The 22,738-nt window shown below is 38.5% G+C and overlaps 1 protein-coding gene across 30 annotated transcripts in view; it reads right to left on the minus strand.

Annotated features, from left to right (window-relative positions):
• Positions 1 to 22,738, minus strand: part of LOC136849660 (gastrula zinc finger protein XlCGF57.1-like) — a 149,937-nt gene that overhangs the window by 60,460 nt on the left and 66,739 nt on the right. For 11 of the 30 annotated variants that reach the window (XM_067122990.1, XM_067122988.1, XM_067122972.1 and 8 more), the window contains one exon: positions 13,606 to 15,104. The exons of 2 other annotated variants lie outside the window; for them this stretch is intronic. Coding sequence is in view for 9 of the 28 variants with exons in the window: in XM_067122972.1 (XP_066979073.1) it covers positions 13,611 to 15,011 (1,401 nt within the window). In the remaining 19 variants the exon portion in view is untranslated. Of the gene's footprint in view, positions 1 to 13,605; positions 15,105 to 16,485; positions 16,665 to 22,738 lie in introns of all 30 variants that reach the window. 17 more of the 30 variants (XM_067122980.1, XM_067122979.1, XM_067122976.1 and 14 more) reach the window with 3 other exon arrangements.

Below are 22,738 nucleotides of genomic sequence, written 5' to 3' on the forward strand. Positions count from 1 at the left end.
AAACAAATATTGTCACTTTCTATTATAATATATATTTTCTATTGTTTATTGTTATTAACTAGATATTTTTCTCTGTGCGGAAATGTTCATCTAAAAATTTTTATCACTACTTAATTTGCTAAATTTTCTCCTATTATATTACTTATTTCTTGTGGATCAAGTATTCTTTTCCCATCTTTTAATATGGCATGTTTAGGTGGTTTAACATGGGTACCATTTATTTTCCTGAATTTTTCCCATATTTTTTTTATGGGAGTATTATTAGAGAGATTTGATGCGTATTTCCTCCATGAAATTCTTCCTCGAATTACTTCTTTTTTAAATTTTGCATATACAAAATTTTGTTGCATAGAGGTTTTAATGTATCAATTTCTAGTAATACTACAGTCATTTTTTGTAAAGTTCCTTCTAACTCTGGTAATGTCTAATTTATTTTACTGAACTTTCTATTCAAATTATCTAATCATCTCCCTATTAAGTGTTTTATATTTATTAATTCTGTTAACTTATCGGGCCACCATGGAACTTGTGCTTTGTTGGATGGGGTTTTGAGTTTGGTATTGCTTTATCAGCAGCATTTTTCATGAAATTAACAAGAAATTTATTAGTTTCATTATGATCTTTTAAATATTCAAATGGTGGGATATTTCTAGTGTGCATTTCACAACGCTCCCAAATCTGCTTTATAAATGCTATAGTGAGGGACATGTTTTGCAGGATTATTTTTTAATAAGGAAATTAATATTGGGAAATGATCACTCGTGTGCAAGTCATCAACTGTATTCCAATCTAATCTGTCAACTATATTTGTTGTACAAGAGTTAAGTCTACTGAGGAAAATGTTCCATGTGTTTTTGAAAATATGTACTAATTTCATCATCATTATACAGCACATGTTGTTTGAATCCACGAACTTTTCTAATTTACTCCCTGCTCTTTTTGAGTTTGTACAATTACAGTCCCATACTGGGTTGTGAGCATTAAAATCACCTGCTATTGATGTAAGTTCCTTGGTATTGTCAAGTAAATCTATAAGTTTATCAATGTCGTAATTTTTATTAGGTTGGTTGTATGAATTATAAATTACGTAATACCGTTTTTATTCGTATTTTAATACTTGATATTTGCAAGTCAGTAAAGTTTACAGGTACTTTGTCATAACATACTTTGTTATGTACATATATAGCAATACCTAAATTTCTTCTTCCTCTCTAGATGTAGATACTAAGGTATATTTACCTACTGTTGATACTGTTTTGTTGACATGTTGTAAACATAATATCATTGGTTCATATTCCCTTAGTAATCGTTGTATTCCTCCCAAATGTAATCTGGTCTGTAGACCATTTATATTCCATTGTATATTATAATTATTGAAAATATTACGTTAGTGTGTTCAAGTGTTTTCTTTTTGTGGATCATCAATTTGCATTGTTTCTAAAATTTTATTTACAACATTTATAAGAAATTAGGTGTCCAATGCACATACAGCCCTTTTCATGAGTGTCTAAACTAGTACAGTAGTTTCTTTATCTCTGTATCTTATAAAATTTTGTATAGTGTTTGTTAAACTGTCTTTTGTTATGTTTTTGTTGCAAGTTTCAATGAAACATTCATTATATCCACATGTGTTTTCATGTGTCGTTTTTTCGTTTACTATTGTTGCACCAATTATCGGCGATGGAGTAATCTCTTCTCCTATCACATAATCATTCTTGTCAATGGTTTGTTCCTCTACTATTTCTTTGATGTCCTGGGTATCTGTTTCCTTTGGTTTTATTATTATTTTAGGAGAAAAAGATATATTCTAATCATATTTTGGTTTATGTTCTTTCTTTGGGTCTCCTGCTTTAGTTTAATTGATGTATCCCTAATAATAGTCGGTTTTTTGTTGGTCTTGGGTGGAGTTCTCTCTAAAGGCCTCTTTTTTTTCTTTAGCTTCTAATTCATCGTAACTTTCTTCTTATTTCTGTGGTACTTGTATTATCTTCTTGTGTTTCCATTTCTGTTAATATTTCAAATGAATTTGAAAACAAATATATGTATATGTTTCTTGGTCTTTTGCTGTGCTAGTTTCTTCTTGCAAAGTGGTTATTTTTCCTTGGGATTTATGTATCAGGGTTTTGTTATTCTTATCTATTTCCATTTTTGTTCATTTTTTATCATATTATAGAAGAAAACGTTCATTTCCTAGCGAGATCATGCATTCCTCTAACTTTTAATTCTAATTTGGCCTCTTTTACAGGCATTCCCGTTCTTTCCTGAAATAATTTTATTTCTGTACTGTATATATAACACATACACTCCTTAGATCTTGCATGGTGATTCTGTCCACAGTTTACACATTTCAGTTCACCACATCTCTACTGTGTGATATGTTTGTCATATCCACAATACGCACATATAGATTTATAACGGCAATTTTTCCTTTAGGTCCATACATACTACAGTTTTGGCACTGTAGTGGTTCTGGAACATTCGGTCTCAGTTCTCTGCTTTGGCCAATGGTTTTAATTTTTAAGGGTAATTCAGGGCCTTCAAATTTTATCTGCTATTCTCACTGTTTTTCCATTACTCCGTCTACTGCTATGTTGTATATTTCACAATCTTGTACACTGCTGTAATTTTTTTAAGGGAATCCAGCAACATATTCTTTTCTATTGGTTCTTCAAAATTATTTGAGAGTACTATGGTACCCTGTACACTGTTCATATTGTCATGTTTTTTATATGCACCTTTATATTATCAATGTTTTTTATAGCTTAGTAATTTTCTGATTTATTTTTTGTTGTGGTTTCTATCAAACACATCTGATCTTTTATTTGTCTGAATAACATTTCAGTAGTTGAATGTCGATTCAACAGAAAGTTTTCTAATTTCAATGCTGATATTTTCTTCTCTGTTTCTAAGGTCAGGAATCTTGACCAACTTCCACTCCCAAAGAAGGAGTCGAAGTGAGCCAAGGTTGGGTCAAGATATTTGCTTTTTTTTGTTTGCTTTGTCCTGGAGCATAGAGTTCCAGTGTAATTACATTAGGATTTTTATTTCACTTTTCCAGAGAAAGGTTGTCAGAGGAAGTTTCAGCGGCTGTCAGCTGTGCCAAGTCATTACCATCAAAGGGCCCGGGGATACTTAAATCCTTATGGTCACTATTTATAATGATTGGGGACAAAAATAAAAAAAAATAAGATATATAAAAAAATAAAAACTAAAACCTGAAAACCTTAAAAAGATATCATCAGCCTTTCATGGAGTTTATTCATCTACCAATGGCACAAGTGAGAACCGACTCCCAAATGTCCGCGTCCCTACCCCATAGGGGATGGCACAACACAATTAGAGTGGCCCAAGTGTAACCCAAACCCACTTGCTAGGACAGAGAGTATTACAAGAATACAATCATCCCCACCCTAACCATGTTATGGGAAAACCGGATAGAATGCCGAGAGTCCTGTCCCCAAAACCAAACCCCCTGGAATCCATGGTCCAGCCCTAAAGAATAGTTCCGCCTTTGAGCTAACAATCTGATAACTCTTAGGTACGAATATTATCGGGCAGTTGATGGTCCTACCACAATTCCCACTATTATTTAGCTTCGGATATAAACCCAATCCCAAATATGATATCTTTTCCTATTTAACAGGTCCAATAAATTTTAGCAAAAGTGGAAAATTCTGTAAAAATTAATCCAAACAAATATATAATTATATATGAGACTCTAGGACTCAAACCTGGGAACAAATTCCTGGGGTTCAAGAGCCCCTTCACCACGTCAAGGTGGCCCTACATCGAGGGGGGCCAAATTCTTGGAAAAAGTATAAAACAACTTCAAATCCAACCACCAAAAACATTCGTAGAATGCTGGCAGAAAAGAAGTGATTCTCTGTTTTGATGTACCTATCATTCCCCGATAGAGGGCGGGGTAGTTACCTACACTTAAAACAAGTGGTTCGCTACCACAAACTTCAAATTTTTAACTACCGTGAGTACAAAGTACAGCTGAGCTGTGTAATTACTTGGTAAGTTACATATATGAAAAACTGTTTTGGTTTATGTTTTTAAATAAAAACATTTTTTCCTTAGTCTTAGTGCATTCTGATCCAAGCAATGCTATTATAATACAGTATAATGGATTAAATTGCTGACTTATTAGTGCCAAGTGATTGAGTTTTTGCAGAATACAATACTGTATTCTTTATACATTCTTGATACATGGAAGTATATACTGTATATATTTGATTTTTTCTGATATTTTTTATTCAACTATACTGTTATTCAACATTAACAAAATATGACCATTGACTAAAAACCATGTATGTACTAATTTGGAGTATGTTACATTAGCTACATGTCATCAGGACATGGTAATACACAGTTCACGATGCAGAATTTTGGATTTATTTTTACCAAATATTTCATGTTTCATTTTTTTATTAAAAATGGCATAAGGCAACTTGACAACAAGTCTCATTCCATTCCTTGCACTAAGAATAAACAGGAAACACTGAAAAAGTAGAACTGGCACACCTTTCAAAGTGAATTACATATGCCCTCTGACTAATATGCATGTCAAGCCCAGCTCAGATAGCCTAACTAAGAATCTTCCTACCCTATCCTAGTCGCTTTACATTCACTAATTTAAGGCAAATGAAATACAATGAACAGTCTTTACAACTTAACCCTTTAATGCCGGCTTGACGTATTTTACATCGACAAAAGTTGTCTGTCGGGTGCCAAGTGGACGTAAAATACGTTGACTACAAAAAGTTTTTTTAAATATTCGCAGAAAAATACTTATAGGCCTCGTTTGCGAAAAATTTTAAATCACGCGCCTTGAGGGATGCTGGGAGTTCACGGATCACGCTTTTGGTTTGTTTACAAGCGTGAACCAGCTGCGCATGCGCAAATTTCTTTCTTATCCCAAAAGAAAGCATCAGCTAACTCTGCTGAAAATCTCAGAAATTCTTTAGTCACTTTGTCGTAATTTTTGCACGGTTTTCTATTAGCCTTTACATAAAGTTTTATATATAAAAATGTGTGCAATTTCATGTAGAATACAACAAAAAATAACTCATGGTTGTAGCTTTTATCAATTTTGACATATTTTCATATAAATCACAATAAGTGCCAAAATTTCAACCTTTGGTCAACTTTGACTCGACCGAAATGGTCGAAAAATGCAATTGTATGCTAAAACTCTTACATTCTAGTAATATTCAATCATTTACTTTCATTTTGCAACAAACGAGAAGTCTCTAGCACAATAGTTCGATTTATGGTGAATTTTTGAAAAAAACTTTTTTCTTACGACTGCGCGCGCTAACTCTGCTGAAAATCTCAGAAATTCTTTAGTCACTTTGTCATAATTTTTGCACAGTTTTTTACTAGCTGTTACATAACATTTTATATATGAAAATGTGCGCAATTTCACGTAGAATACAACAAAAAATAACTCATGGTTGTGGCTTTTATCAAGTTTGACATATTTTCATATAAATCATGATGTGTCAAAATTTCAACCTTCGGTCAACTTTGACTCGACCGAAATGGTCGAAAAATGCAATTGTATGCTAAAACTTTTACATTCTAGTAATATTCAATCATTTACCTTCATTTTGCAACAAACGAGAAGTCTCTAGCACAATATTTCGATTTATGGTGAAGTTTTGAAAAAACTTTTTCCTTACGTCTGCGCACGCTAACTCTGCTGAAAATCTCAGAAATTCTTTAGTCACTTTGTCGTAATTTTTGCACCATTTTTTATTAGCCGTTACATAAAGTTTTATATATGAAAATGTGTCCAATTTCATGTAGAATACAACAAAAAATAATTCATCATTGTAGCCTTTATCAATTTTGAAATATTTTTGTATAAATCACGGTAAGTGCCAAAATTTCAACCTTCGGTCAACTTTGACTCAACCAAAATGGTCGAAAAATGCAATTGTAAGCTGAAACTCTTACATTCTAGTAATATTCAATCATTTACCTTCATTTTGCAACAAACAACAAGCCTCTAGCACAATATTTTGATTTATGGTGAATTTTTCAAAAAAACTTTTTCCTTACCTCCATGCGCGCTAACTCTGCTGAAAATCTCAGAATTTCTTTAGTCACTTTGTCGTAATTTTTGCAGCGTTTTATATTAGCCATTACATAAAGTTTTATAAATGAAAATGTGCGCAATTTCATGTAGAATACAGCAAAAAATAGTTCATGGTTGTAGCTTTTATCAGTTTTGAAATATTTTCATTAAATCATGATAAGTGCCAAAATTTCAACCTTCCGTCAACTTTGACTCGACCGAAATAGTCGAAAAATGCAATTGTAAACTAAAACTCTTACATTCTAGTAATATTCAATCATTTACCTTCATTTTGCAACAAACAGGAAGTCTCTAGCACAATATTTCGATTTATGGTGAATTTAAAAAAAAAAACTTTTTTTACATCCACGAGTTACGAATTCATGCATGATTTTGTGATAATATTTTCTCTGTTTTGCTTTGATCGTTTTACAATTTGTTATATACAAAAATCATCGCAATTTAGTGTACAATAAAACGGAAAAAAAAGCTCATTAGCTTTAACCGTTTTGCTCACAGCGCAATTTGTATACAATTAAATATGACATTTTTTTTGCGCTGTCATATATTCCAATATTTGTATATGATATTTTTTTTCATTTCTGATGGTTGCATACTAAACTTCAGGTAATGAGAGAAAAAAAGGAGCCAAAAATGAACTCTTAATCTTAAAAACTAAGCGTGCTGTGATTTAAAAGAAAAAAACTTTCTTTCCACTTCGGCGCTAACTCCCAAACCCCGCCGGCATACGGCAGGCACTTTTGTAAATAGAGGCTTGGCATTTAAGGGTTAACTGTGCACATGGGGTTAGCAAATAAATTTCAAGTTACGCTTAAGTTTCAGGTAAACATTTCAGCCTATGCGATCTGTAAGCGAATAAGTGAGGGATGATTATAGTACAAAATATTTTTCTCAATATAAACATTAATATTTATAAGGAAAATTATTCCTACAACAAAAAACTATGCACAATGGAAACAAATATGAATTTGTCAAATTGGACAATAAAAAAGCATTCATTCTGACTTCTTTCCTGCTGTCTTTCTGTTGAGAATGGTTTAGTGTATCCCAGAAGTTCTAAGGATACGTGACAATAATACAGTAATCATGAAAACAGTTTTTTTTATTTTCCATCCAAAACAGGATGCACTGACTTATTCCTTCATTGTTACCTTACAATTCCCAACTAACTTTGGACTAAAGCTTAGCTTTTGTGCAGTATTTCAAGATTCAGTGTAAACTCCATGTTTAAATGTTGGCTGATTGTGTACACCAATATAAATAATATAAGGCAAAAAATAACAAATTTTAAAAGTAATTTGTATTTTTCCTAACTGTACAAACCTGAGGTCTTTACATAAGGAATATGCTTCAGCGCGGCTGGAAACGACCATTTAACTTTTAAACAAGGTGGTTAGGTAGTTAACTACCATCCGAATGGTGGGAGTCCTACCCACTCAGATGGTAAGCATTCACTTTGCCTTTTGGCCCAAGTATTAGAATGAGGGGTGGCATGAGTTGGGCATTCAACCGTAAAGACCTCACAAGGTGGTTAGGTAGTTAACTACAGTAAACCCCCCGTATTCGCACTCTCATGGTTCGCGGACTCACGCATTCGAGGGTTTCTCTGTGGAACATATCTAGCCATTTTTCACAGAAAATTCGCCCATTCGTGGTATTTTTCACTGAGAAATATTCACTAATTACTGTATTTTCATATAATTTTCATGAATAAATGCACTTTTTGTGATAAAAGTATTAAAATACTCAGGTATAAGCATTTTTACAGGGTTTTTCTCTGTTCAAGCTATCAAAATGGGCAGTTCTAAGTGTTTTTAGAGGGGTTTTAAGCATTCGCAGATTTGACCTATTCGCTGGGGGGTGTGGGACGCATCCCCCGCGAATACGGGGGGTTCACTGTACCATCCAACGGGTGGGAGTCCTACCCACCCAGATTGTAAGCATTCACTTTGCCTTTTGGCCAGGTATTAGACTGAGGGGTGTCATGAGGTGGGCATTCGACTGTAAAGACCTCAGGTTTGTATAGTTAGGAAAAATACAAATTACTTTCAAATTTGTCATTTGTTCCTACACAATATACCAACCATCGGTCTTTACATAAGGAAGTCTTACTTCCTTGGAGGGAGGAATCTGAGTGTCTCTGAACTGACTGGTAGTTCACCACACCTGGGTCCTCTTCCTGGTCAAGTAGATCAAGGGAGAGAACCATGCCTCTGACATGTTGGACAGAGTACTGAAACCACATGTTCAACTGTCAGACTTCTGGGCCTTTTTGAATAAATGGATGAAAGCAACGTTATATGAAGAGGGCTAAGTTGAATCTATGTGTCGAGACCATAAAGCAATGTATAAGTACAGGCAGTCCCCGGTTATCGGCAGCCTCAGTTACTGGCGATCCGGTTTTATGGCGCTTGTCTAGCGACGACGACAACCAGATTTTCGTCGCTGATAACCGGTTATCGGCGCTGATAACCAGTTATCGACGCTGATCGCCTCTTATCGGCGGTGCTGATCACCGGTTATCAGCGCCGCTAACCAGGGATCAGTGCTATTATCGCCGATTTTCGGTTGTCGTCACGCCGTTGGGAACGGAACCCCGCCGATAACCGGGGACTGCCTGTATTGGATTTGTTCTATTGCCAGGCCCTTTCTCCCCTTGCTAGAGAAAGGGCAGGGTTTGCTTCCATACATCTATTTATATAGATAATAGAGTGGATACTCGACTGTGAAATTCACCTGCATCAGTCGCCAGTTCCAGCTTGTGACGGCTTGCTAACATATCCTCTGCCTGCAGGGAGAGGAAGGATGGTGAAAGAGAAAGGGAGGAAAACCAGTCACTGACACACACACTCTCTCTTTCATAACTGAACACCTTAGGCAAGATGCTACCTGTTCTCTTAGAGAAGCTAGGTAAGCTACACAACTTGGTGAGCAGCCACCACAGGACCCAAGGAAAAAGTGTCCAGTGTGAAGGTGGTCTGGCACAACCACACCCCCACCTTCAGTACCTGAGGAACTGAAAGATTCTTCCTAAATGCGAGGGACGGACCAATGCCCGACTTCGTGAACTCTCTCTCAGAACATACTGGTGGTCCTCCTAGCCAGATGCAGAGTATGTCCATGTGATTGTTTCATGAAGCCAGAAAGAGACAGCGTTCTTGGACACCTCTTTCTTGGTCAAGCCAGTACTAACAAAGAGTCATCGACACTCAGGCCGGAGATGTCAAGTCCTCTTAAGATAATACTGCAGCACTCTAACAGGCCATAGTAGCATCTCATCTCGATCACTAGCAACAAAGTCCTCTAGGATGGGGATTGTAAAGGACTCAAATCTGGAGTCAAAGACTGACAGATTCTGAGTCTTCGCTACGAAATCCAGGAAGAAATCGAGAGTAACTGATCTCCAACCCCTCGAGTATTTAACACTGAAGGAAAGTCCATGAAGTTCGCCTACTATGACAGATCTCCAAACCCCGGTTGTTTTCTCTATGAGAAAGAGAGACTGTCAAAGACTGGGGACTGATCTGTCACAACTTCCACAACACCTTTCTTCAGCATCACTTCTACCTCCGCCCAAAGGGCGAGGTCCTTTGGTGAGCCGGGAATGTGTGTTTGGAGATGGACTGGATTGTTGGTGAAGGGTGGCCAAAACTCAAAGAGAAGTGGATAGCCCTCCTGAAGGACATCCACTACCCAAATCTCTGCTCCAGGTCACTGCCATGTTGCCCAATAGCTCAACAGGCAACTCCAACCAACGGCAGCATGTGGAGGGGAACGCCACCCATAGCTTCCTCCTCTCTTCTCCTTTCCCTTCCCGCCTTTTACAAACTGGAAAGAGGGTTGAAAGGGGTGCAGCTGCACACCCTTCTTGGCGAGAGCAGAAGAAGGCTGGGTGTTTCCCTGGGTGCTCTTCGAAGCCTAGGACTTCTTAGGGGCTGAGGAAGTGCTAGTCTGACCCGAAGGTCAGGCCACAGTGGCACAAGAAGGCCCAGAGGTCTTTGCCACTGCCTGGTGAACAAGACAGTCGTTGCCTTCGACTAGGCACTTTTTCACCGCAGAGTCTACCTGTTCTCTAGGGAAGAGAGAGGCAGAACCCAGCAACAGTTCATTTTGTTGGGTCAATGCCAATTCAAGGCCCACAAACTTGGATATCCGAGCAAGGACAGCATCCCTTCTCTTCAAAACCAAGTTTCCCCACAGGTTCGCCATCTGGTGGGCCAGGTAGGTAATCACTCTACCTCCAGATTAGCAGTCTCCCAAAGGTGGAATCCTCCCCTGGTGTTATGGAGCCCGAGGAAGCAGCAACCTTGGACACAGTGAAAGACCAGGTCCAGCCAAGAGAGCCTGGAATGCTGCCAAGGCAGATTTCAGGCTCGCTGCTTCTTGCTGCATGAGAGTGATACCCTCCACACCAAGATCCTGCAGCGAGAGACCCGGAACTAGACGGACAAGGTTGCACTTTTGTGGAGGCAGAGGAGGAAGAAGTAGCTTATCCGAGCAGTTGGAACAGAACAAACTCTCCTGCCCAGAGACCAGTGTTTTCACCTGTTCCAAAACCCCCTCGGTAAGCGTGGACCATGGCAAGCCAACCGAAGCTTCGGGTTCCTTCTTCTGCCCCAAAAAGCTTTGAGGCATGATGGACGATCCACAGATCCAGCTATGGCCCCTTCCCCAAGATGTTGTGCTGATGGATCAGTGCAACGATCTCTGCAAAGGTCCTCTGTATCCCAGGGGCGTCCAAATCCTTGGGAAGAGGACCCTCGGGTCCTTCCAGGGCACGGTCCTTCTGATCTACTCTTCCTGCAGGAGGGAGAACCTCGGCAGAAATCCTGGATCCCTTTTTGACTGCTTGGGCATAAGTCCGAGTTTATCAGAGAACCGAACCCACAGCATAAGCCTTCGTGGTGGGGCTACATTGGAGTGTGTCAACCCAAAGAGGTTGAGAGGACAGGTGAGAAGGGTCGAGCACTCTTTCCTGTCCTGTCAGAGGCTGAAGCCCCAGCTGGAGAAGAAAGACATGGGTGATCACCAACCCACAGTGGCAATAGCTGCACAGGTCTAGGAGAGCACCCCTGGGCATGTGGACATGGCAGGGTGCTGTCCCAAGGAGAATGTGCAGCCTCAAGCAAACGTACATGGAGGCTGTCAGCGGATAAGCTCTCATTCACGTTCATGCAGACGTGAATGAGAGCTGACCAGGAGAGAGCGATCGTGTACTCCCAAGCACAAACTCAGGCTGTCCTTATGACGTGCTCCAGTCTTCTTCAAGGCTGTGGCCTCACCTCCTCAAAGCTTCTCCAGGTGCTCCGACCCTCAAGTCAGCTACACCTGTATTGGACCCTGGCTGAGTACTCGAATTTCACTGAAAGCTCAAGTCAAATCCGAGTACCCGGAGTGACTTGGACCTGCTTGGAGGTCCAAGCACTTGAAGCTCCCAAATCACGTCCAGGACGATCAACAGTTGCTTCCTCTACCCGACTGTCCAAAGAGACAAGGGAAGAGGTAGGCACTACACCAATCCTGGAAGGTAACTTCCCAGAACTGGTTTCAACTACATGAGTCTTGGAGACTCGCGTACTTGAAACTCCTGAATCATGGGATCTCGGCGAGACCCGTGAAACAACCCAAAAGTCCAGAGACTGGGGAGAGCCAGCGAGAGATCTCTCTGTCTCCCCCATGGAGGGAAGTAGCCCCTTGGAAGCCCCATGACAGACTTATTCCTCTGCTGGTGATCTTTGGGAGAAATAGGTGAGGAGGCAGCAACAGACAACAAAGAAGACGACGAAGACGACACCTTGTGACTCCTCTTCTTCAACTTCTTTCGAGACATCTTCTTCAAGAGAGCATGTAGTAGCTGATTCCCAATGGAAGAGGGAGCAGCAGGCACAGCAGAAGTATGGGTTACTGTAGGGTAAACCATAACTGGGGTGTGCGGAGATCTATGGGCAACAACAGCAGGGGTCATTAAAGGCGGAACACGAGTCGTTACACTCGTTGACGTCTTTGCCATAGCAGTCACCATAACAGACACAGTGGTGGCTGTTACAGTAGCATAAGTCACTGGGGGCATCACAGGAGCACGAGACGTTCTCAGGTGACTCAGCAAGCCCTGCACCAAGGGAACACCTGAGAGGCCCAAAGAGAGCCAAGTCTCCCGGAGTTCCTTGGTCTCTCCTGAAGAAGCAAAAGTTGGTTTAGGGGCAGCAGTCTCCCTTCATGCTGAAGGGGATTCCTCCCCTTCTGAGTGAACAGAGACTGCAGAGCAGAGGTCATCGTGATCACCAGCCCCACAATGTTGACGTCCACTTGACGAAGCAAATGAAGACAACAGAGGAAAGATAGCTCCCTTAGGAGTGACGGCAAGGTGTGGAAACTTCGCAGGGGGGGAGGAAAGAGGATGAAGGGTTGGCAACCAACGGTGTCGTCGGGGACATTTTACCCCTGGACGACGCCTTGGAAGTCTTCTTGTATTTCCTCCTCTGCGAAAACTTCACCCATTGCACAGGTGACCAGAGACAACAGTCTTCACACATAGAATCTTGGTTACAGTCATGCCCTCTGCAACTAGTGCAGAGGACATGAGGGTCAACATCAATGGGGGAGTGGTAATGAGTGCATGGTCTAGAGGTGGTGCCTAGACAGACATGCTGGGCACCGCCCTTCCACTCAGGCTTGGATGATCGTGGGTTTGCATAACACAATTATGACAAACACACAAACACAATCAAACATATATAACACAAGCAAAGATTGATTCCACCTGGAAAATACAAAGCAAAATGGCAAGCAGGGCAGACAGTAGATACACGGCTCCTCATCGACAGCGGCCAAAAGCAAAGTGAATGCTTACCGTCTGGGTGGGCAGGACTCCCACCAATCGGAAGGTAGTTAACTACCTACCACCTTGTTTAAAAGTTAAACAGCTGTTTCCAGCTGTGCTGAAGCATATTCCTTATGTAAAGACTGAGAGTTTGTATAGTGTGCAGGAACAATTTTATTTTACACTAATAAATTACATACCAAATTATCGATACAACATCTATAAATAATAATCTCTCTCTCTCTCTCTCTCTCTCTCTCTCTCTCTTGGAATTTTACACCTATTAGAAGATATTTTGCAACATTAAACAAAATAAAGTAAAATACATAGAACAGCAGCACAAGGTATGAAAAAAATCCTGGATTGTGATGTATTTGGTGGCAAAAAAACATTGAGAAACTATTACTTAAATTATTAATGTATTATTTATCTCCTTTTAGCACATACAGTACAACAAAATTTTGGCTGTACTTCCCATCTATTCTCCTCATCCTGGATAGAACAAGATCTTGATAAGTTTTTAACTGGTTGCCTAGGGTTTTAGCTGGCTGTCTTTTCATACAATAGTGAGAAGCTGGAGTAAAGCAGTGGTTTGTACTAAGGAAAAGAAAACCAATTTTAGTGTTTAATGTTATAGAACACAAACTAAGACAGGAAAAGAAACATGTTCATTACTTACTTCTATTAGGCCAAGGGATCCACGGCATTATCATCATTCTGGGTGCAAAAATCTTCATCTGAAATATTTTCTATCAAGTCATTTCCTGAAAACACTGTAATATATTCCCTGTCACAGACATTACTTCTTCCACTGTTCCAATCCAAAATATATTCATTCTTGATCACTGCAGAGCCATCATCAGTTTCATTTGTGGCTGAGCCTGCTAGTTCCCTTCCATTTCCTGTAATATTTATAGTGCTTAGAGATTTCATTTCACCATAGTCACTATCATATTCTTCTTTCAAAATATGTTCTTTGAGCATAACTTTGCTTAAATCATCATCAGTATCATCTTGCAAAACAGTTTTAAGTTCACCTAGGTTGACTTCATTTTGCTGTATAGTTTTCTGTATTCGAGCATGAGTAGTCATATGTGCTTTCAGCCTACTGTTATAAATAAATCCCAACCCACACAAACTGCACACAAATGGTCTTTCATCATAGTGGTTCTTCAAATGCTGATTAAGTAAGTGCTTGGATCGGAACTCCTTATTGCAATGAGCACACTTGCAGGGTGTGAAAGTTGGCTCACTGATATTACTAACATCAGAATATTCACTTAAAACTAAATCTTCTTCATTTTGCTTCTGCTGATTCTCTCGTTCATGAATCTTCATATGCTTGGTAAGACGATAGTTCTCCAAAAATCTTTTATTACAGATGGTGCACACATGAGGTTCCATTCCCAAGTGACTCCGTAAATGCCACTCTAAATCAACATAATTCTCAAAACATTTACTACATATTCCACATACATAAGTTTTCTTCCCCTCATGACTATGCAAGTGTCTTTTAAAGATAATTCTGTTATCAAAATATTTTTCACATAAGTTACACAAATACGGTTTTTCACAAGACTCTTGTCTCTTCCTTACTGTCAGGAAACCTCCAACACTAAATACACTGCAAACATCTAATTTCTCAGCTAAATGTACATTATCTATATGTCTCTGCAAAGCTCCTCTAAAAAGAAAATCTTTATTACAAATAGAACACACGTGAGGTCTTTCTGATGAATGTGTTTTCATGTGCACTAAGAGGTTACTATCTGTTGTGAATCCTTTCTGACAAATCCTGCAAATATAGTTCTTTTCTCCCTTGTGCCTTTGGGTGTGCCTCCGGAAATTTCCTCGAGTTGAGAAACTGTGCGAACATATAGGGCATATAAACCGTTTTTTTGAGGTATGAAACTTCACATGTGTTGACAGATAGTCCTTTGTAGTGAATCCTTTACCACATATATTGCATATGTGTGACCTGATACCAGCATGTGCACTCAAATGATTTTTTAAGGAACTTTTTTTCTTATAACTTTTATCACAAATAGGGCACTTATGTTGTTTCACGTCATTTTCAAATGGCATTTTTCACACAAAGTTAATATTGCAAAATCATACAGCATAAAGTTTCACTTCATGTCCTTTCTTTATGTCTCTCAAAACACCTACAGCCAAAGACTGAAATAACAGAAATACAAATCAATTAATTAAAGCAAACTGCATTATACAGCTTAAAATATGAACATGAAAATTTGGTGATAATAAAAGACCTATCATATAATTTAAAAGTAAGTGCTAATAACTTGGAAAACCCTAAATAGAAAAGAAAATAATTTAAAATCTTGGTATTTCATGGCACCTTAACCGAAGTTTTACAGTATGCTGTTTATTGTGATACTTTTTATTTTTTGTCTGTATGTTTTGCCTCTCATTCCACTAATTCTGTCATCTTTTCTAGGATTATTGTTGTGATGTTTGCTTACAGTTTTGGGAGATTTACGTTGCGTTCCTTAAATCCTGAAATGACCGTACTGAACAGAAGATGACTGATAGACATAAGCTAAAATTAAGTAGTTTTAGGAACTTAGGTCCTGTGATTTGAATTTGTGACTTTAAAGCAAACCGTGATGATGATGTTATGGGGGACATGACAACACAGACCTGATTGTAGTTAGTTGTGATAAAATTAGCACCTCCTATCAGGTTTTCTAACTACACGTGAAACCATTTAGATACAATTTATGCATTTTCACATTCTGTCACAAATGAGGTGGTTGTGACCTGATTACAATGTGATTTTACTAATTGGACATGTCAACAATATTGTGGCTAGTGAATACATGTTAATACTGAGATACATCCAATTTATATATGTAAACAGAGATATTTTGATATTAAAAAAGTATTCTGGCATAAAGAAAAGGGAATATAGATTTTAGTGTTGTAAGTACCTCGATGTCTAATTTTTTGGTCAAGCAGAGAGAATTCTAATTGAAAGAGACTTGTGTATTTTGTAAAGGTAGAATTGGTGCAGGCTAAAGCATTTGTTTCATTATTTGTATGACTTGGAGATGTATAGGTTATAGATAAAATTGAGTATTATGGTAGTTTAAGGATATGCACATGAATGTTTGTGATGCAAGTGCGTATATGTGTACTATCTGTATATAAATAAAAGGAAAAGTGGAGATGTGTACCAGCACAATATGCTTTTACTAATAACATTAGCTAGGAAATGGACTGGAATCAATACACCAGTAATAAACTTTCAACTAAAAATGTAGTCACTTTAAGATGCATTTACAAATAAGCAGAAAATGAAGTGGCATGATAAGACCTCCAATAACTTGGAGTCATTGCAGCAAGAAGTTCCCTTCCCTGAAGCCATCATGCAAGGGCTCCAGTAAACTTGTTTGATCATATATAATACAGTGGCATCACCACTACACAGGTTACTGATGTCAAGTTTAGTTTATTGACAAAGGTTAATTAGGTAATACTGTATTGTTGAAGAAAATGAGAAAGGGGAATCTCAGTCAAAAAATCAAACATCATATACCTACTAATAACTTGACACGTAGTTGCTAAAGCAACACAAAAATCCTTCATTCATCCCACTTCCCATACTTGGCTTTTTTCACTGCAAATGGGTATGCATGTCTAACTGCACTAGACAGCAAAAGTAAAAATAAAACTGCACATAGTGCAAACGGAAGTGTCAGGTGATGATCACATGTTCTGGAATGAAGAAAAAGAATACCTCTAGTCAGCCACACAAATAAGCTGAGTACTGTATGTGTGACAAATGGCATACTGAGAATGTTAAATGCTAACTAATGTGGAATGGTGGGGGGGATGAATGAGGGAAGGAGTAATAATGTAGTCAAGAGACTTTGGCATCCGCTTCTGGTTGAAGTATGTCAGTTCACTTCTCATGCAATGCAAAATGTACCCTCTGTTTTGCTAGAGCTTATGTGCAGTGTTTGTCCATGTGTGCACCAATGGCACCTCTGCATCAAACGCCACAGAGGGTTTGGCCCATGAGGAAAAAATTCAAGATTCTGGAGAATCTTGATGGGGCTGGTCTAGATCCCCTGTTATAGCAAAGCACGGAGTGCCAAAGACAACTTTCAAGACATCATATTTATGGTTTCAGATGAAGTCAGCATCAGAATAACAAACTACTGTAATTGAAAAATGTTAGTTGGAGGATCAACCACTATAAATGGTGTCCAAAATTATGTGGTGAAGAATGTTTTAATAAATTTTATGAAAGCATTACAATTCCATCAATTTTTACAAGAAATATCAGAAAGAAAAATGTACCAATCTAAAGAGTCTACCCTTTTTTTTCTTATCACTTCTTTCTCTCTTAACAAATTCATCATAAGATAGAGTTTACCTACAAACATAGCGAATCTATCCTTCTTCTTTAATACTTTTGCTTCATTGACAGCTTTAATACTAGTACACATACATTGAATATATACAGTAAAAAATCAATTGTGAAGAGTACAAAATAAACACATTTTTTAAGATAAGCTGTATTTTCATCGGTATACAAACCTGAACCTTTTATAATTGTCAATTCCTCAGTGCAAGCTAAGATAAGTTGTTGAAACTTGGTAACAAGGTACGCAGTTCATTGTGGTTAACAGGGTGAGAGAGGGAATACCCTCATTTACCATCCACTACCAAGCACCTTTTCCTTTGGTATCAGGGACAATCTAACAAAAGGCTCTGGTTTGTACACCAGGGGAAAAAATTTCTTAATCAATTTATTTATTCCTATGGAAAAACAAACCATTACTTTTATTTAGGTGAATCATATATAAGATAGGAGGTTGTCTCAATTTACTGCTTAGATGGGATCCACCTAAGATATATAGTGATACAGCCCTAAGCCAGAGCTGTAAGTACCTGGAATCTTGCTCAAATAAGGAAAGTTCTCAGAGGACAGTGTGACACAAGCCAGAAGGCCAATGAATCTGGCCAAAACAACCGATGGGTTCATATTACTGTATAGCTCAAACAACACCTCCCCACCCCACTCCCAGATTGAAAGGAGAGTGGAGAGAGCCACATCTTGTCCGCTGATCACCTAAGACTGGTTGCTCAACTTTGGCCACCTGTATCTGTGCCTGGCCTGATGTGTAATAAAGTAAAATTAATAAGTATAAGAAGCTATAATAATCATAACAACAATAATAACACTGGTAATGTTTTTGATAATATTTCCATTATTTCATTGTTAAATAGTGAAGGAGCATGAAAATGGAGTGTGAGGTACTCTTTGCGGGATGTTTATGAAAAATGTGCTTAGCTAATCACATCGTCTGCATAAGGTCACGATGTCCGACTGTTGTCAGTTTGTCAAATAATGGCATAACATTTATTTTATACATGGATACTGTGCAGCACATACTGATTTTTCTGTCTGTTTCAATTAAAAATCTTACTGAAGATTTACCCATGTGTAATTTTTGTTTTTGTCATGTTTTTCATTTTGCCTTACATTCGAGGCTGAAGAGCGAGTGTTCGTGAGTGCATTTCACACCAAGTCGGGTGTGGTTGTTCTTGATGATTGATCACTTTACCAAAAATCTAACCTGGAGCAAGATATACTCTGTGTACAAGAGGAAAAATAAAGGGGAAAAAAAGAAGTCATGCTTTTCCTTTTAAAAAAATTCATTATAACCAACTCAAGGATGTAACAGTCATTAAATAAAATGGTCGCAGCAAAATTACCGCCCTCTGAAGGAGACTTCATGGCACTCTTGCTTTTGAAACAACCATCGAGAATCAACAAGATGTTATAGTGAAGAAGAATACATGCCGCTGCTGATGGATACAAGCCTGCAGCTGCATTTCTGAACTTCAAATAAGCCTACACCTCTTGACGCTGATGTCATCAGAGATGCCCTACTTGCTGCTTGTCGACACTTCCAGAGGATCTTCCTTAAAAGACCAGCTAAGTCTATGAGTTTTTTAGATATTCTGGGACACACGCCGTGTCAAGACTTACATAATTAAACTAGTGTTTCTGTAAGTGTTCAGTGCAGAGATCAAATCAGTAAGTTTTTATCCCCATAGATTTTTTTTTTATGTGAATATTTTTACTCGTTTTCATTTGGTTGGTGAGAATTTTATTCTTCTTTTACATACATATGAGGTTACATTCAGGGTGTGTGCACTCACACAATTCCTTTAGTAGGAAAACAATTACTGGTAGAAGTACCAATAGGCGTAGAGGTAACTTTAGTACAGGTAATTCTAACATGATGGCAAACTCAGATGCTAAGAATATTTTTATGGTTGTAAATATACCACATAAAAAAGAAATTTGCATTATTTGGAATGAATCTTACCTACTGTTAAAGTTAGCTTCTATCTTCGCACCATCAGGTGCAATCGGCATTTTAAAAAATTCAAATTACGCTTGGTTAACCCGTTAGGACTGTTTCTGCAGTCAACTGTTTTCCCACCAGGTGGTGTCGGAATGTATATGTTCGAGTCAGAATTCTTCAGGCTGGCTGCTTCCACAGACCTGTGAATCAGCGTTGTTGTATTTTGATGATTTCTGGCTAAACTTCTCCTGTACCGTATTGTGCCTGTTTTCAGTTTTTTCCATTATGTCAGCTATAACAAGCAAAGATGAAAGCATTAGGCTGTAAAGGAAGAGTTTGCAGAAGCCAAATGTTTCGGTTTTGCAGAATGACCATGTAGCCAATGTTAGCCTAGCTGAGGCACAAGTGTGGTTTTCTTGTCAAGATAACAAGTGATCTGATGAAATAATAGAATTTTGTGTAGTATCAGAAAATGCTACTGCATTTTTTCTAGTTTTGAAGCGGCTAGAGCTGGGTTAAGACTTACATACGATATAGACTATGTCACCTTTAATGGGTCAGGTACTTAGGCCTAATTGTGAAGCATTAGTACACTACTGTACCTCTGATTGTGGTATTTCATTCTTAGTGTACAGCTTGATTACTGCAAGAGTGATATATATTTATATGTATAAATGCATATACTGTATGTGTAATGTTTTTGCAAGCATATGTAGATAGGCCTATACATATGTGGAATTATGTTGTTGTGCGGTGTCACTGTTTTGTCTGTTCTGTCTGAATTCCCCCAATTTTGTAGGCTATGTTTTATAAGGCACACAGGTTAAAAATCAACATAGGCTACAATACAATTGGCTAAGCTATCCCATGTTTACAATACCTTATGCTAGAGTACTATATGTCTAAATACCATAGGTTAAGCTAACATATATACCTAAAGTTCAGTATACCTTAGTTTTACCAGACCACTGAGCTGATTAACAGCTCTCCAAGGGCTGGCCTGAAGGATTAGACTTATTTTAAATAAATACAGTATTGGCCTAACAGCTTCGTGGCCAACCTTTAGGACGTAAGGGTGGATATATCAATCTATAACAGATATTACATCCTATGGCCCTGTCACCATGTGGTATATTTAATGATAATGATAATAGTATGTTAGTCCTGAATGGGCAGAGTTTCTTGATGATGCAATAGACTTGTAACCTTTCCTTGATAGACCTACTTCTGAGGCTAATGGGAGGAATGCCTTTTTACTTTTCTCAACTCAGCTGTAAAGTAACAGAAACAGTTGTGTATAAATCATTTTAAGTAGCCCTGCTCAACCATTTAGTAGATGTTTTTTGACATTGGCTCATCATTGTCTCCGTAACCCCTATGTGTTTAAAGCTATCACCTAAATGACTCGAATTAGGATATTAGATTCTTAGAACTACCTTTGACATCTTCCCTCTAGGGTCTTGCCCCTAGTCTTTTTTTGCATGTCAGTTCTTTGTAGAATTTCCCAAACTACTCTCGAGTTCTACTTCAGTAGTGTTCTGGCTCACATTCTAAGTGGAAAAATTTACACATGCAACCATAACTGATGTTTTGAACTCCCAGTTCAAGTAGGCTGTGTGGATCCTCAGTAGTCATTTGAAGACTTTCAGAAGTGACTGGATAAGGGTCAAGTCAAACCTTGGGCAGTGTTGGTTCTCAGGGAAGGATACATTGTACCAATTGTTATTTCTTTTACCCCTATCAGCTTCCTGATATCCTTCTCTCCACACCCTTTACATACAGAAGTTCTGAGTTTGGAAAGATGGATTGGACAGTTGTTATGCTACAAGGCCATCAAGCCATGGGCATTTCCTGCTTCAACAAGTTTATTCATATGCCTCCCTTTTCGATGAGTCTTTCAGTTTGCCTCTGACAGTCTTTCAAAAGGACAAAGGATAATTTCTGTCGAGTGGAACCTTTGGGGAGACCCAAATACCCTTCTGTTCACAAATGCCCAAAACACTACTCCACCAGTTTACTGCCCTCCATGCCAGGATCCTCATGCATGGGCAGTTAATGTCAGCTGATGCCTTCCTTCAAGAATGGTCAATTCTAGACCCTTATGCTTTTCCTCTGTCTGCAGTTTGGGAAATACAGTCAACCCCTGGTATTTGTGGGGGATGAGTACCACAACCCCCGCGAATAGCTACAATCTGTGAATACTTAAAACCCCTCTAAAAAAAGGATTTTGACAAAGGAAAAATCTATTTCTGGGGAGAGACCTGTGTCACCCGGTGAAATAACCTTTCAGCACTATTTCTAGGTAAAGCTATTGCTAAATATACCAGAGAAAAGCTTATGTTGCCGGAGTTACTACTCCTCGGTGCGAGCCCATGAATGGAGTCGTATGAAAAAGGGTGAGATTGTCACAATCACAGGCCTCCGCCCTGTAAACATTCCCAATGTCAAAAGTCCTACCAAGTGAGGTGTCGTTACAAACCCCGCACCACTCGACTGCAAACAAACCGCGCCACCATCTCCACATTAGCACCCCATCCTGAAATGGTATTTCATCAGGGGAAAAGAAGGAATCATGGAAGGGTCACCGGGTGACACAGGTCTCTCCCCAGAAATAGATTTTTCCTTTGTCAAAATCCTTTTTCTGGGTTTTCCGACCTGTGCCACCCGGTGAAATAATAACAGAGAAATCAAAATACCATCCTGAAACAAAAGGGAGACTGTAGAGGAAAGTAATAAAACTAAATTTGGCCAAGAGTTTTAATTATCCAGTAGCAAGATGTGGTATTAAGTATAATAATGATATAACAAATATACTTCTAAACTTAATACAACATTAGCGGTACATGAATATAAAAATCGTCCTTGATTAATGAGTACATAAAAGAAAATTAGGTCCTAAACATTATACTTAAAACTAAGGTGGGAACCATGTCCCACAAGATAATACATGTAACATTTAAATTAAACAAATAGACAGGACAAAACTATGACATGGTCAGGAGATAGGCTGTGAAGCATGCCTGACCTGGAGATGACCGAAGGGGAATAAATGAGGCAGGTAGGAGGGAGGAGAGTGACTGAGTACTAAGAAGAATTAAACTGGGGAACGATGTTACGTGCCGCCACTGTAATGAATTTCAGAGCTTCTAGTGATTTCTGGTAGTGACGTTTAAAAACTATGGAGACTTTGACCTCGTGTATTTCGTGGAAAGATCCTCGAAATTCATATAATGGAAATATTAGTGGAGGTGGCCACTGCTCTAATGTCATGTACTTTTGGGACTGAATCTGGCTTGCATGTTTAATGAAACTCAGGATCTGTTGCCTAATGGCTTTCAAAGAGATAGTTCCTCCCCCTTCCCTTACAAACAGAGGCCCGGAAGTTATGTGTGAGGTCCTGTCTAAATAGGCTTTCAAGGTAAAGACTGGGCATAAAGACAGGTCCTGTGGGAGGGGGATGACCTT

This window comes from Macrobrachium rosenbergii, chromosome 21, assembly GCF_040412425.1.
Source record: "Macrobrachium rosenbergii isolate ZJJX-2024 chromosome 21, ASM4041242v1, whole genome shotgun sequence".
NCBI lineage: Eukaryota > Metazoa > Arthropoda > Malacostraca > Decapoda > Palaemonidae > Macrobrachium > Macrobrachium rosenbergii.